Raw genomic sequence first — 12,505 nt, forward strand, 5'->3', positions numbered from 1 at the left:
CAGACACAGCACTCCTGCCAAGCAACGTGTACTTCCAGCGAACCCTGTCTCCAGTGTCCAGAGCCCCCTCCAGGACTGGGAGCAGGACAGGCAGACACTGCGGGAGCAAGGTCAGATCTGTCATCTTTTAATATTCCTGTCTGATGAGCAATGTTAATACAGAACATCGTTCAAAAAGAGAACCAACAGTTAAAAAGTTCCCGTTGGCCTTCCAGGAGGAGGACATGAACAGGACTCTGGACCAGGCGATCGAGGTGGCCCTCAGCATGAAGAGAACCACTGACCGCATGGCCCAGAGACTCTCTGTTGACCTGGCCAAGGCTCAGCAACACAAGAAACTATACAACGTGCAGCCACTAGGGGGCAGGAAACACAAGGCTTTGTAACACCCACAGCACACATCTGCACGTCTAATTTCAATATTGTTCATTTGTTGTTTTCAGGTATGATTTTGTTTGTGTTCATTGTTGTTTATTTTATTTGAATTACACTGTAAAACAACATTTTGATATTACAGTTTTACCTGTGACTTCATATTTTTGTTACTGGACAACATGTTTTCTTTTTATGGAATACATTGATGTCAGTAGAGAAAATCTTCCAGTATCTTAAATTAAAAATGAAAAAGTACACAAGAGATGTGATGGACAGCCATATTAGCAGTTATGTATGGTGGAATACTGCCGAATTGTGTGATCCAGTCGTGATGTCAGCAGCAGTCGTACAGTGCTGTGTCACTCAGCAGATGAAGCCAAAAACGTAAAGTTTATCTTTTCTCAGTGCTCCATATCAGTACACTTGTATCATATAACTCCTCTTCTACCACTCTGTTAGCTATCTAATTCACACAAGCAGCCACGGGCAGGAGGAGGTAATGTTAATCAAATTAAATCTGGGTCAGATCTGTAATATAAAATTTCAGGAAAAACCCTGCTTCTCTTTAGCTCGATTGAGGATCAGCTTCTGTCCTAATGTGTTCATTTGACGCCTCTAATGCCCATCTCTGCTGGCCTGTGGGTGCTGGTGTCACAGTGTCTTCTTACAGAGTTTCTGTCGGGCGGCTTTGTGGCCCCATCCCTGTTACTGACATGAGCCTGCTGGTGCCGCACTGTGTTAAAGTGTTTTGTTGTGGGGTGTTGTGTTTCTCTGTTGTTCTATGGGAGTATCAGGGAAGAAGAAGAAATGTCCAAACAACAACATTCTTGAACTGTCTCCCTCTGATCGTTCCAGCAGCAACTGAAGTTCTCAGTGTTCAGTCATGGCTGGGCCATCACCACTACATTGTTAACCTTGCACAATAAACTAAAAAAATCAAACTGACAGACTGGAGAAAGTATTAAGAAGTCAAAACAGCAATACATCAATGATTATGGTCACTTACATGTAAAAGATCTATGTGAAGTGCCTATATTAAAACAGCACAGGTTCACAGAATTATCCGGCCTCAGGTTTGTTTCTGCTTCTCCGTCTATTTATTCTGCTCTTGTGACCATAACATTACATTCTTAGATCAGATTTAGGGGTCAAAGGTCAATGTGACCTCGGGTCTGTTCCCTTGTGGTGAACATGGTATCTATGGAATGTCTGGATGGAATTCATTCATTCATTAATGCAATTTGCTGAGTTTTCACTGTGACATGAATTTTGAATGTGGTGATGACAAACCTTCACTCAAATGTCAAGAGGATAAACTGATGGGATGACATTTCATATGTCAAAGGTCACATTGCAGACAGATTGCCCTCCACACTTATCAACTAATGTTGAACCACTTTAAAGTGTTATATTTTACATGTGCTGAAACACACAAATGTCCACATGGTCTGTTTACCAAACAATTCAATTCACTTATATCTTCTAGAGACCCAGAGCCTGACCTCCGAGCAAGCACTGGAAGGCAAAGAAAAAAGAATTTGGAGAATCTGACACTCGTTTTTGTTAACTCTTTCATGTGTCTAAATCTGATGATCTTAATCTTCTGAAAAGCTTTGTCCATACTGCATCCTCAGGGATTTCCTCCCAGTCCTATTTATTTCTTCTATTTTCTCACTCTCTGGGTAGAAGAACAGCTATTATCCTCGCATACACTACAGAGATGAGGTTAATACATGTTATTCAAATCCAACTGTACAAAACAGGCGTTCTATATGTGTTTACATGAAACTGCTGCCATTTGTTCAGTTTTTCAGTGTTCTGACAATTACAGGAATTTACAGGATCCTACTCGCATAAACAACTGATGCAGCAAACTGAATATTAAAGTGTTCTTGATGGCCTGATTGTGTTTCCTCCGGCTCCGACAAATTGAGGACAAATTGAGTTATTGCTCAATAACTGGTGTCATCTATCACTAAATATCAAAAGAGAACAAAGCTGGAGAGCTCATATAATTGTTTGGATGAAACCTTAAACAGCCAAAAAAAAGGTCCACTTCCTTCCAGACACTATTACTTGAAATAGGTCATCAGTTGTATGTTATTATGTAAGATGGTTCACTTGGATGTAAGGGTTGTTTCCTGTGTGGACACAAAAGTATAGAGATAACACTAATTAGTGTTTATAAATGTATTGGTGACAAAAACAAAACGGCCTGTAATACAAGTGTTTTTATCATCCACATCTAGGACAGGTGAGCTCTCATCTCTCACTCTGATAGGCCACCCAAACACCCCTGAGGGGAGGAGTTACAGCCTCTAGGTTCTTTGGTATTTGCTGAAACAATAAAGCACCTGTCGTTTCATCTGAGAGAGAGAGAGAGCGAGGGAGGGAGGGAGGGAAGGAGGGAGGGAGGGAGGGAAGGAGGGAGGGAGAGAGAGGGAGGGAGATGGAGAGAGAGGGGGAATAGGGGGAGAGGAAAAAAAGTCAAATTTAAGTCTGAGCTGCTTCCCTGAAGCCAGTTTGAGAAAGCGCATCACGCATATCGCCTCCAGGCAGCATAAAAACACTGAAGGCATGGGCTGTTACACTATGCTGTTAAAGATGATGAAACTTTTACTTTTATTGACCTTCACAGGGGTAAGACATGATTACTTTACCATTTAATTCAAAATATTTGGGTAGAAATACATTACAAATAATAATAATAATAACATCTGTGTAGAGAAGCAGCTGTGTTTTCTTATTATTTTAATATTGTGTCATATTTTACACACACAGATATAGAACAGTGTACAGAGCATTGCCTTTTGAAACACAGGCTCTTTTGAGTGTCGCTGCTTTCAACAAGCGCGTGTGGCATGCCCAACCTTAGCTCAATAGACAAATTCATTCCGACCTGAAAGAAATACCTGCACTGACCAGGCCTGAAATCTGTGTTGAGTGAAGGTAATGTGCAGCCTGCTGCCTCTCATGCTCAGAGAATATGATACAGGGCATAATTTGCTTCAGGATATAATGTGAAATACCGTTAGACTGCTACTTTTGGAATGATCTCCTTGCTTGAAAATACTGTAATTCCTGGCATTTGTTAAAAGATATTTCCTTGTTCCTTTTATTAACATGTCATGTTTTGTTCTTTTCAGATATGCACAGCACAAAATGGTAAATTATCATCTTTAATATTTGCCTGAAAATATGCATGCTAATCCTACATTATCTACATTGTTCCTTAGATATGAAAAGATTAAATCCACCTTTACATCACAATGTATTATGAGTTATTATGAATTTCATCCTTTCTTCTTTATTTTCCTCAGACATCAAATTGTCAGTGTTCACTGTCACATCAAAGAGTATCACGGTGCAGTGGAACGGCCTCACCGGTGCCAGCTCCTACAAGATCACGGCAACCCCAAAGTACACTCCAGAGCAACCCATCTCCACCGAGTTCAGTGGCAACACAGTGATGGGCTCAGTCATCTGCCTGTCACCAAACACAGTGTACACCATGCAGGTAGAGGCCATGGACAAAGCTCGCAAAGTCCTCAGCAGTGCACAGACCGAGAATAAAACAGGTCAGTGACGAAGAAAGTCTGACAGTCGGGGGGGGAATGTGACGATTCTGTAATACATATATATAATGGGAAGATGCTCCAAAAGTCCTGCAGTCATGACAGCACTCACTGTGTAGACAGAGCTATCATTTCTATGATTTTGTGTGCAGTTAAATTCATGATATTTGTAGAAATAAGTGAGACACTGGCATCATATCATCATGTTTCACTGTTTTGAATTAAAACATTATCATGGATATTGTCACTTATTTGGTAGATAAGTGACAAGCTTTTATTTTGAAGTCTGTCTTAATCTTAACCCTTTGCTGTCCATTGCTGTGTAGCTCCTGCCATTCCCATCATTCAGCAGGTCTACTCCAAAAACAGCGACAGCATCACTGTTGAGTTTACCGAAGTTGCCGGGGCAACCGGCTACATCCTGAGGGCAGAGTCCAAGATGGGAAATTTCTTCTCTGAGACCAATGTAACCGGGTCGTCAGGTACCATGGTGATGCTCCAGCCCTACACAGACTACATTCTGAGTGTCATATCCGTCAACTCGGGGGGGAGGAGCCAGCCGTCAGACCCCAAAGAGGCCAGAACAGGTATGGAGGATAATGTATTAATGCACTTTATACTTAAATACTGATAGAGGCAACAACACATGAATGGTTTTCACCGTGAGGACTGATTATATTCTTATTAAATAATAACCTCTTCATCTACTTTCACTTGTTCAGACACTACACATACACACAGAGGGTGTTTACTCTAGATGGTAATCAGTGTATGAGGAATGAAACGCAGCCTTTCTGTTGTCCCTGCAGAACAATAGCTTGCTATCTCGCTCCGCCGGCCATTTCTCGTCATTTCACTGCCTATTGTCACAGATTCTCTGCCCTTTACAGGAGGGTGGAAACTGTATCCATCCCTCTGCACAACACTATTTTCCTAATATGAAAAAAGAAACTCTGAGAACTAGGTTGTCTCCATTCCTGAAGGAAAACTGAGTGTAATGTGAGAACAAGAGAATTGTTTCCATTTCACACCTCGTACAAAAAACATTGAGAGGTGAAGTAAATCTTTGTGTGTGTTCATTCTTTTTGTTTGTGACTCATTTCTCTCCACCCGATCCTGTCTGTAGTTGTAACGGCGCCCAAGTTGACCACGTTCTCCCCCGCCAACAACACCATCAATGTTAGCTGGAGTCCTGTGAGGTTCGCAGTCCTTTACACTCTCTGCATCATCCGAGAGGGCTCCAGCACCCGCCTCAAACTCAACACCACTAACACCGCGGTGACTTTTGACAACCTTGAGGCAGGAACTACATACTGTATCAAAGGCACGGCCTGGGATGCTGAGGGTCGCACTGGTGACGACCTCACCGTCTGCCAGATCACACGTAAGCTTTGGCTTTGAAAGAAAAAAACCTGTGCCCTTAAACACTTATAAATAACCTGGAGGTAACACAATTGTTGTTTCACTTCCAGGTCCTCCGAGCCCAGATGTGACCCTCGTCCAAGTGACTCAGGGTCGGTCTCTTGGGATCGCTGTGTACTGGTCGTCAGTGCAGGGTGCTTCAACATACATGGCCTGGACCTCCAATAAACAAAACTGCACTACAGAAAACCTTTACTGTTACATCATACCTGCAGAGTGTGGACAGAACCACTCTGTGTCTGTCACAGCCTATAATGATGCAGGACCCAGCAGCCCTTCATATCCGGCTAACTACATTACATGTGGGTATATCACACAGGGCCACATTGCTTATGTTTGAAACATTACCTCTTTTGTTGCTTGTGTATCACTTGCACATCCATAGTGTAAATATGAAGCTACACATATTGTGTAGTTTGATACCATATAACTAGATTTTATAAATTATCACACTATTCCTCTCACATCTGTTCTCTCTGCTACAGACCCCTGTCCCCCTGAAAACATCTGGGTGGAGGAGCCTACAGCGAGTAACTGCATGGTGAGGTGGGAAGCGGTGCCTCTGGTGGAGCACTACATGGCTTTCATAAAAAGGGATGACGGCACAGAGATGTCCTGCAACACCACTAAAACCACCTGCCAGTTTTTCTGCATGTGTGGCTACACCTACCTCACCAGCGTCTTTCCCTACAACCAAGCCGGCTCCAGCCCTTACGCACATGTCCGCAACTACACCACCAGTAGGACCATCACACGGAAGCAGCCACAGATGCACCTCCATCTGCATAGATTTGTGTATTATTTAGCAAACTAATAGGTTTGACCTTGCTGCCACTGAAATGTACACATGCAAAATTCCAGTTGTGGCCGTTAATAGATATCTTTGGTTTTCTGACATCATCACAATCTATTGAAAAGCTTGTCATAGCATTGTTATGAAAATACACCTTTTCCAGGCAGATACTTTAGGATATTGTGACAGGAAGAATATGTAATTCATATCATATTCAATTTAGGTGTGTCACCTCTTACACAATTCATCTAGTGTGGTTTTCAAGGGCAAGTGGAACTTAGCCATCTCATCTGTAGATACTCCTGTGCCACTGATCAGATCAGTCAAACAATGTTTGTTTGAAGAGTAATCAACTCCAACTTTTCCTTTTTTTCAAATTTCTCCTCTCCAGTTCCTTGTTGTCCGGCAGATGTTTCCATACAACTGGTGTCCACAGAAACCCTGGAGGTCATGTGGTCCCCGGTCAAAGGGGCCGAGCTGTACGAGACCACGGCAGCAGAGACCAATGACATCATCCACTGTAATGACACGGCACCAATGTGTGCGCTGTCAGATCTGAGCTGCAACACGCAGTATTCTGTGACGGTGACACCTTGCAGTGAATTACGAGGATGCAACCGCACTTGCACACCAAGCACACAGGAGACAGGTATTGATGAGTGATGTCGATAGATGGACATCACTCAATACGCACACAGACACATGCATGTTTAAAACAGGTAATTAATACACAAACAAACAAGGTAAGACCGAACACAGCACGTCTAGTTTGATACTTTGGGGAATACACTCTTTCACTTTGCTGTCTGTCTGATTTAACAGCAAAGATGTGAGAAGGATGAGATATTTCTCTTGTCAGAAAGTGAATCAGTGCATTTCCAAAAAGTCAAACCAATTCTCTAAAATAATTTCTGTCTCATTGATGTGTATTTTTTGACCTCCCTCTCCTTGTCGGTTTGTTGCAGCTCCCTGCGCTCCAGAAATCCTGAACATGACGCAGACCAACAATTCCACGTATAGAGTCCTCATCACCACCCCCAACAGCCTCAACACAAATTACACCATCACTGCCACTGGACGCTACGACAAATACATCTGCCAGTCCAGAAACAGCACATGTGACCTCACACAGCTGCCCTGCGGTTCAATTTATGAGGTCTCTGCGGTGGCCATTACGACTGTGGGAAAAAGTCTTCCTGGATACAGTAAACCTTTAGAAACAGGTACAGCAGTAGGTGTGGTAAACACTACATTTAAAAGACCAGGATGTGGAAGATGTTTTTAAGATATGAGACGGTCACTAACCCATCCCTTTGTTCATCCTGTTCCTGTTTTGGCAAACAACTCAGGAACACCGTAGTGGAATTTCCTTTAATTTGGCATAATTGACTTAAAGATGGACTCTGGAATTTTCTGATCAGGTCACACAGATGTCTAGCAGGGTAGATGAAGAGTTATTTTAATCGTAATTACACACAAATGAAAGATAAAGCATCATATTGTTCTCTATTCTTTTTCCAAAGGACCTTGTTGCCCCACGTATGTGAATGTGACACAGGTAACCCAGGCTATGACCAATGTAACCTGGTCGCCAGGCACCGGAGCTCGCTCCTACATTACCAGCCTGACATCCCCACGAGGACAAGCCAAATGCCATACTATGGACTCCCACTGCCTGATGGGATGCATCACCTGTGGCACCACCTACAGTGTCAACCTACAAGCGATCAGCAGCACAGGACATATGTCAGAGTGCAAATACCTTGGATTCTCATCCAGTAAGTACAAACACATAAAAGAAACATGTATAATCTGCTTTACATTTATCCACAAACACCACTCATCACTTGCTTTGTTTTAGGTGCCTGCTGTCCAACAGGCGTGAAGCTCTATCGTACAACCAACAACTCCCTCAGGGTATACTGGCGTTCTCTGGGGCCTCAAATGTATAATCACACAGTACAGCTGTACGGCACAGGAGCCAACTACACCTGCATCGCAGCTGCAGGCAGCATGTACTGCGACATCCAGGAGGAAACATGTGGGGATGTCTACACAGTAGTGGCTGCACCGGTGGGGCAGTATGGAGTCAAAGTGACTTTCTGCCAGCCAAGGACATACTCAGGTTTGTCAAAAAAGGAGTGCGTATACTAAAAGTTCTGTTAAATTAAGAATATATTATATATATTTGTTTTGATTATGTTCTCAGTTCCCTGCCCAGGAAGCAATGCTGGTATGGGTAAGTTTCATCTTTTGTTTTGTACTAGTTAAAGCCATAGTCAGCTGTTAGAACTGGCATGTCAGTGGTGAGATAAGAATGATGATACATGCAGCAGAAAGCTAGTTAGATTAGCTTTAACTTTAAGGACCATAGTGGATTTAGGAGGACCATCTATCCCAAATGGAGTCAAATTTGTTGAATTTAGGGAACTTATTTAAATTATTCTTACCATTAAACTATTATAAAACTATAACTTGTTGGGCTAATGTTAGCTTACAATGTGTCCTTTACAACTACAAAGGTAAAAAAACACTCATGTAAGGGTTTTATTGAAACTCACTAACTGAAAGTTCTTCACACGTAGAAAAGAGGGGTATTTGTTGCACTTATACCACTAGAGGTCACTACAATCTACACAGTGGTCCTTTAAGTGCAGTAACGTCTTCTGTAGATTCATGTTCACTGTACAGATATGACACATCTTATAATCTAATAATCTTTTGGCAGTGTTTTGTCTTACTGTTCTGATGTACAACTGTGACTGCACTGAATTGTCATCTCTCTCTCTCCTCTCTGTTAAGTGATCTCTCGTGGAAAACGAAGTGTGAATTAACTCTGGTAAGTTGATTGCTATTCGACCCCACCCAGATCATAACAGTTGGTGTGAGATCATATGGAAACCAGGTTATATAACAGCATGAGACAAACAACGTGCTTTCCTGCCTTGTGTGATCAGGAACACGTTGCTCACATAAGGACACCTTCATTGTATTCACAGCTTGAAGGTATCTTGTGACAGCCTCATAAGCACCATAAACTGACTCTGCCTTGAGCTAGAACAATAGGAACATATAGAAAGGCAGCACAGGTGAGGCTGATCTCAATCTGCCTTCACCACTGAGACATGGGACAGTGAGGGGAGAGTGACTCAGGTAAATGACCATAGAGATGTGATGTGAGAACGTGACGCAGACATCTTACTGTGTCTGTAAGGAGCAGCAGTAAAATGACACATAATCGCCCCTGACTCCAATGTACTGTGATTTATAGTGTGTAAAGTTTCACAGTGATGAATAAGATGAGATGTTGGTCCCATTTGACTATTTCTTCTCTTTCTTGCCCTGCAGTGATCACCCCTCATCACCAACTCCACAACAACTAGGACAGAGGATTGTGTTTACACCAGTGCAAACTGTGAAGATTCAATGTACCCAGATGAAATATCACTCTGTTTGAGGAATATTTACATTAAATAAAAAAATTTGCACAAGAATAAATATGACAAATGATTTTATAAGAGATACAGTATACAGTAAAATATGGAGTTGGGATTTTAAAAAAAATAGGGCTTTTAAATAAATATGTGTCTGCTACTTTTTTATAGAAGGAAATTGTTTAATCGAGTTGCCCTTTTAATGAGACCTGATGTAATCTGAAGTAACAATGAATTTGAAACCCCACTCATTAAAGCATCAAGGCACTTTTTTAAACCCATTAAAAATATGCTAGAATTTCTCCAAGTAGAAGGCCTCCATGTGGCTGCAATATGACATGTCTCTTGGTTTTGTGTGACCTAAAAGCAGGTCATGGTGAAAGTGGGACAACAGGAATCCATCTGGTTTGCCCGGAGCATGCATGGCAAGTCCGGTGGATGATACATCTGCTCATATTGCTGGAAATGGATTCAGTGTTACCTCTGATTTCATTGCATTTGTTTGCTCCCAGCTGACAGATGAGAACAATAAAACACAATGTTTTGCATTACCACACAGTGTGTTGTCAATCATCAGGTGCATGTGTGTGTGTGTGTGTAGATGTTTTGTTCTGTGTGTCTGGGGAGGGACACACATTCCTCCAAACAATATTGCAAAAAAAGAATAATCAGCTTCTAAAATAGAGCTTACAATACAGGAAACACGTTACTGAATACTTTAAAAGTTGTGTAACTGACCCACAGTAGATGTTTCCACCTTTACTCTTCTTGTGTTACAGAACAGCAGTAACAATAACTGCTGTCAACATTATTAAAACCAATTCAGTTTAGTTTGCAGTTATTTATGACACCATGGTGAAATTGCAGTACTCTTACCATTCAGTCATTTTTATGACTCTGTGGCTTGGATCTGGACTCATGTATGAGTAAATATATAGTGGTTGTTGTTTAGATAGATAGTTTAAAATACAGAATGAGAAACATTATGTTTAATCATGGCGACTCTGACCTCACAAACCATTGATAATCACCATCCATCAACCATCCTTCCATTCCCTCCATTTCTTCAGGTTTAGTAGAAATGTTCATTTATTATAATAATACAGTAATTCATTATAAATCATGCTATGTTACAATTTTCTGGTCAAAGGTCACTGTGACCATAACAGGACTGTAGAATTCCACACAGATTTATATATGATAAAATTATTAATTGATTTCGTGTCCGAGAAAGATAAATGATAAATCCAGCTGTGGGACAGTATTATGGAAACATATATTTTCCATTCCTTATGGAGCATGACAGTTTGGTGCACATTTTAATTAATGTACATTGTCCTGTCAAATATATATAGTGTTATTTTAGTTAAAATCATTTGAACCTCCTCACAGTTTGCACACATAATAAATCAACAGGAAAACTCTGTTCATCTGAAGCCATTGATTCTTTGGCGTGATGAACTCAAAATCACCAGCCTGACTTTAGACAGCATGGCCAGAACACACAGAATGTTTAGTACTGATGAAGTGGTGTTGATGTTGTCTTTGGCTTATTGTCATCTTTGTGCCTTTTGTTTCTTTCCCTTTCCAACATGTTCTTGTGTCATGTGTGACCAAAATAGATGCACTATGATCTCCTGCTCAACACATTGGCCAGAAATCCCAAGGGTGGACTTTGAACGAACAATTACTCGGCTAAACTGCTAAACCATGCTTGTATTCAGCTCTGTTTCATGCATGTGGCAGGCACAAGGTGCTTGACACTCTGTAGGATACATTTCAGCGTGATGATGTGGACGCTCACAATGAGCACAAACACATGCAGTTGGGAGGACTTTAGTGGTGTGGACCTTTTGTCAACAGCTCCCATTGTATGGCATTGCAACAAGCTATCACATTCATTTATGCAACATCTGCATCAGAATACACTGTGGTGCTGTGCAAAAATATGAACTAAAAAAAATCCTGGATGAGTTTGATTTGACCTTAATCCAGGCTATGTGACACAGTGCAGTTACAGCTCTGTTACTCTAAACAATAGTTTGAGATCACCTTTTTTTAAGGGAAGTTCTGAGTAATACACAAAATAATGGACTGCGGTTTCATGTGGTTCTACTTCATACATGATATTAACTATATCATTTTCTGCATCATTTTGCAATCTGTACCTTTCTCCATTAGGAAACAGAGATGCCGAGAATGCCCTGTCTCCACCAGCATCCTCCGGCTCCTACTAAAGGGATTCACAGCTGGGAGATACAGTTCCTTCCATGAGTCCTGTGTCAACTCTGAAGCCTCTAAAGGCAGGTTCCCAGTAGACACAAAAGCACCTCAAGTGGCTCCAGAGGAGCAACAGACCAAGTATGTGCTGGGTTTCTGAGCTTCACATATATCATTACTTCCATATTGCCACTAGGTTGTAATATAAAGTGGCCGCTCTACACAAAGGTGCAGAGTTTGGGTCTGGCGCATTACCTGCCATGCTGTAGGCTGGAGAGAAAACGCCATGGGAGTCTCAAATTTCAGCAGCCGAGGACTTTACTGGATTGATCCATAAGTCAAGGAAACATTCATACATGAATTGATAAATTGAGTGATGGTTTTAGTGAGGTAATGGTTTAGAAAAAAGGATTTGCTTTTGCTAACCTCCTTTATTTGCTATTGAGAGTGCATAAGGAAAATGACATCACTCCAGGAAGGATGTATCAGGACGACTTGGGTCAATTCTCTCTGTCATACAAGAAGATCAAATTACTTTCCAGCAGGTCAAGCCTGTTTCTTATATATTTAATTTGAAAATATAGGTTTAGATGATAAGATAAGAACATGTGCCCTAGTGTCCTCAAGCTCACCTTTTCTCCTTTATAGTTTCAGAGTTGTTCAATACAACCAGAAGCTGCATAGTT

The 12,505-nt window shown here is 41.5% G+C and overlaps 1 protein-coding gene across 1 annotated transcript; it reads left to right on the forward strand.

Annotated features, from left to right (window-relative positions):
* Positions 1-2,908: 2,908 nt before the first annotated feature.
* On the forward strand, positions 2,909-9,584 carry fndc7a (fibronectin type III domain containing 7a). The gene is made up of 14 exons (XM_028428066.1): positions 2,909-3,015; positions 3,522-3,540; positions 3,696-3,953; positions 4,277-4,537; positions 5,077-5,334; positions 5,423-5,674; positions 5,858-6,112; positions 6,557-6,814; positions 7,131-7,388; positions 7,689-7,943; positions 8,027-8,290; positions 8,375-8,404; positions 8,968-9,004; positions 9,514-9,584. The coding sequence occupies exons 1-13, from the start codon at positions 2,953-2,955 to the stop codon at positions 8,997-8,999; spliced, it is 2,463 nt and encodes an 820-aa protein (XP_028283867.1). The 5' UTR covers positions 2,909-2,952; the 3' UTR covers positions 9,000-9,004; positions 9,514-9,584.
* Positions 9,585-12,505: the final 2,921 nt, after the last annotated feature.

Source organism: Parambassis ranga, chromosome 17 (assembly GCF_900634625.1).
Source record: "Parambassis ranga chromosome 17, fParRan2.1, whole genome shotgun sequence".
NCBI lineage: Eukaryota > Metazoa > Chordata > Actinopteri > Ambassidae > Parambassis > Parambassis ranga.

Coding starts and splice junctions, on each gene's coding strand:
- fndc7a (XM_028428066.1), top strand. CDS start 2,953: ATGGGCTGTTACACTATGCTGTTAAAGATGATGAAACTTTTACTTTTA. Junction 5,335..5,422: donor CACCGTCTGCCAGATCACAC/GTAAGCTTTGGC, acceptor TTTCACTTCCAG/GTCCTCCGAGCCCAGATGTG. Junction 6,113..6,556: donor TGTCCGCAACTACACCACCA/GTAGGACCATCA, acceptor TCTCCTCTCCAG/TTCCTTGTTGTCCGGCAGAT.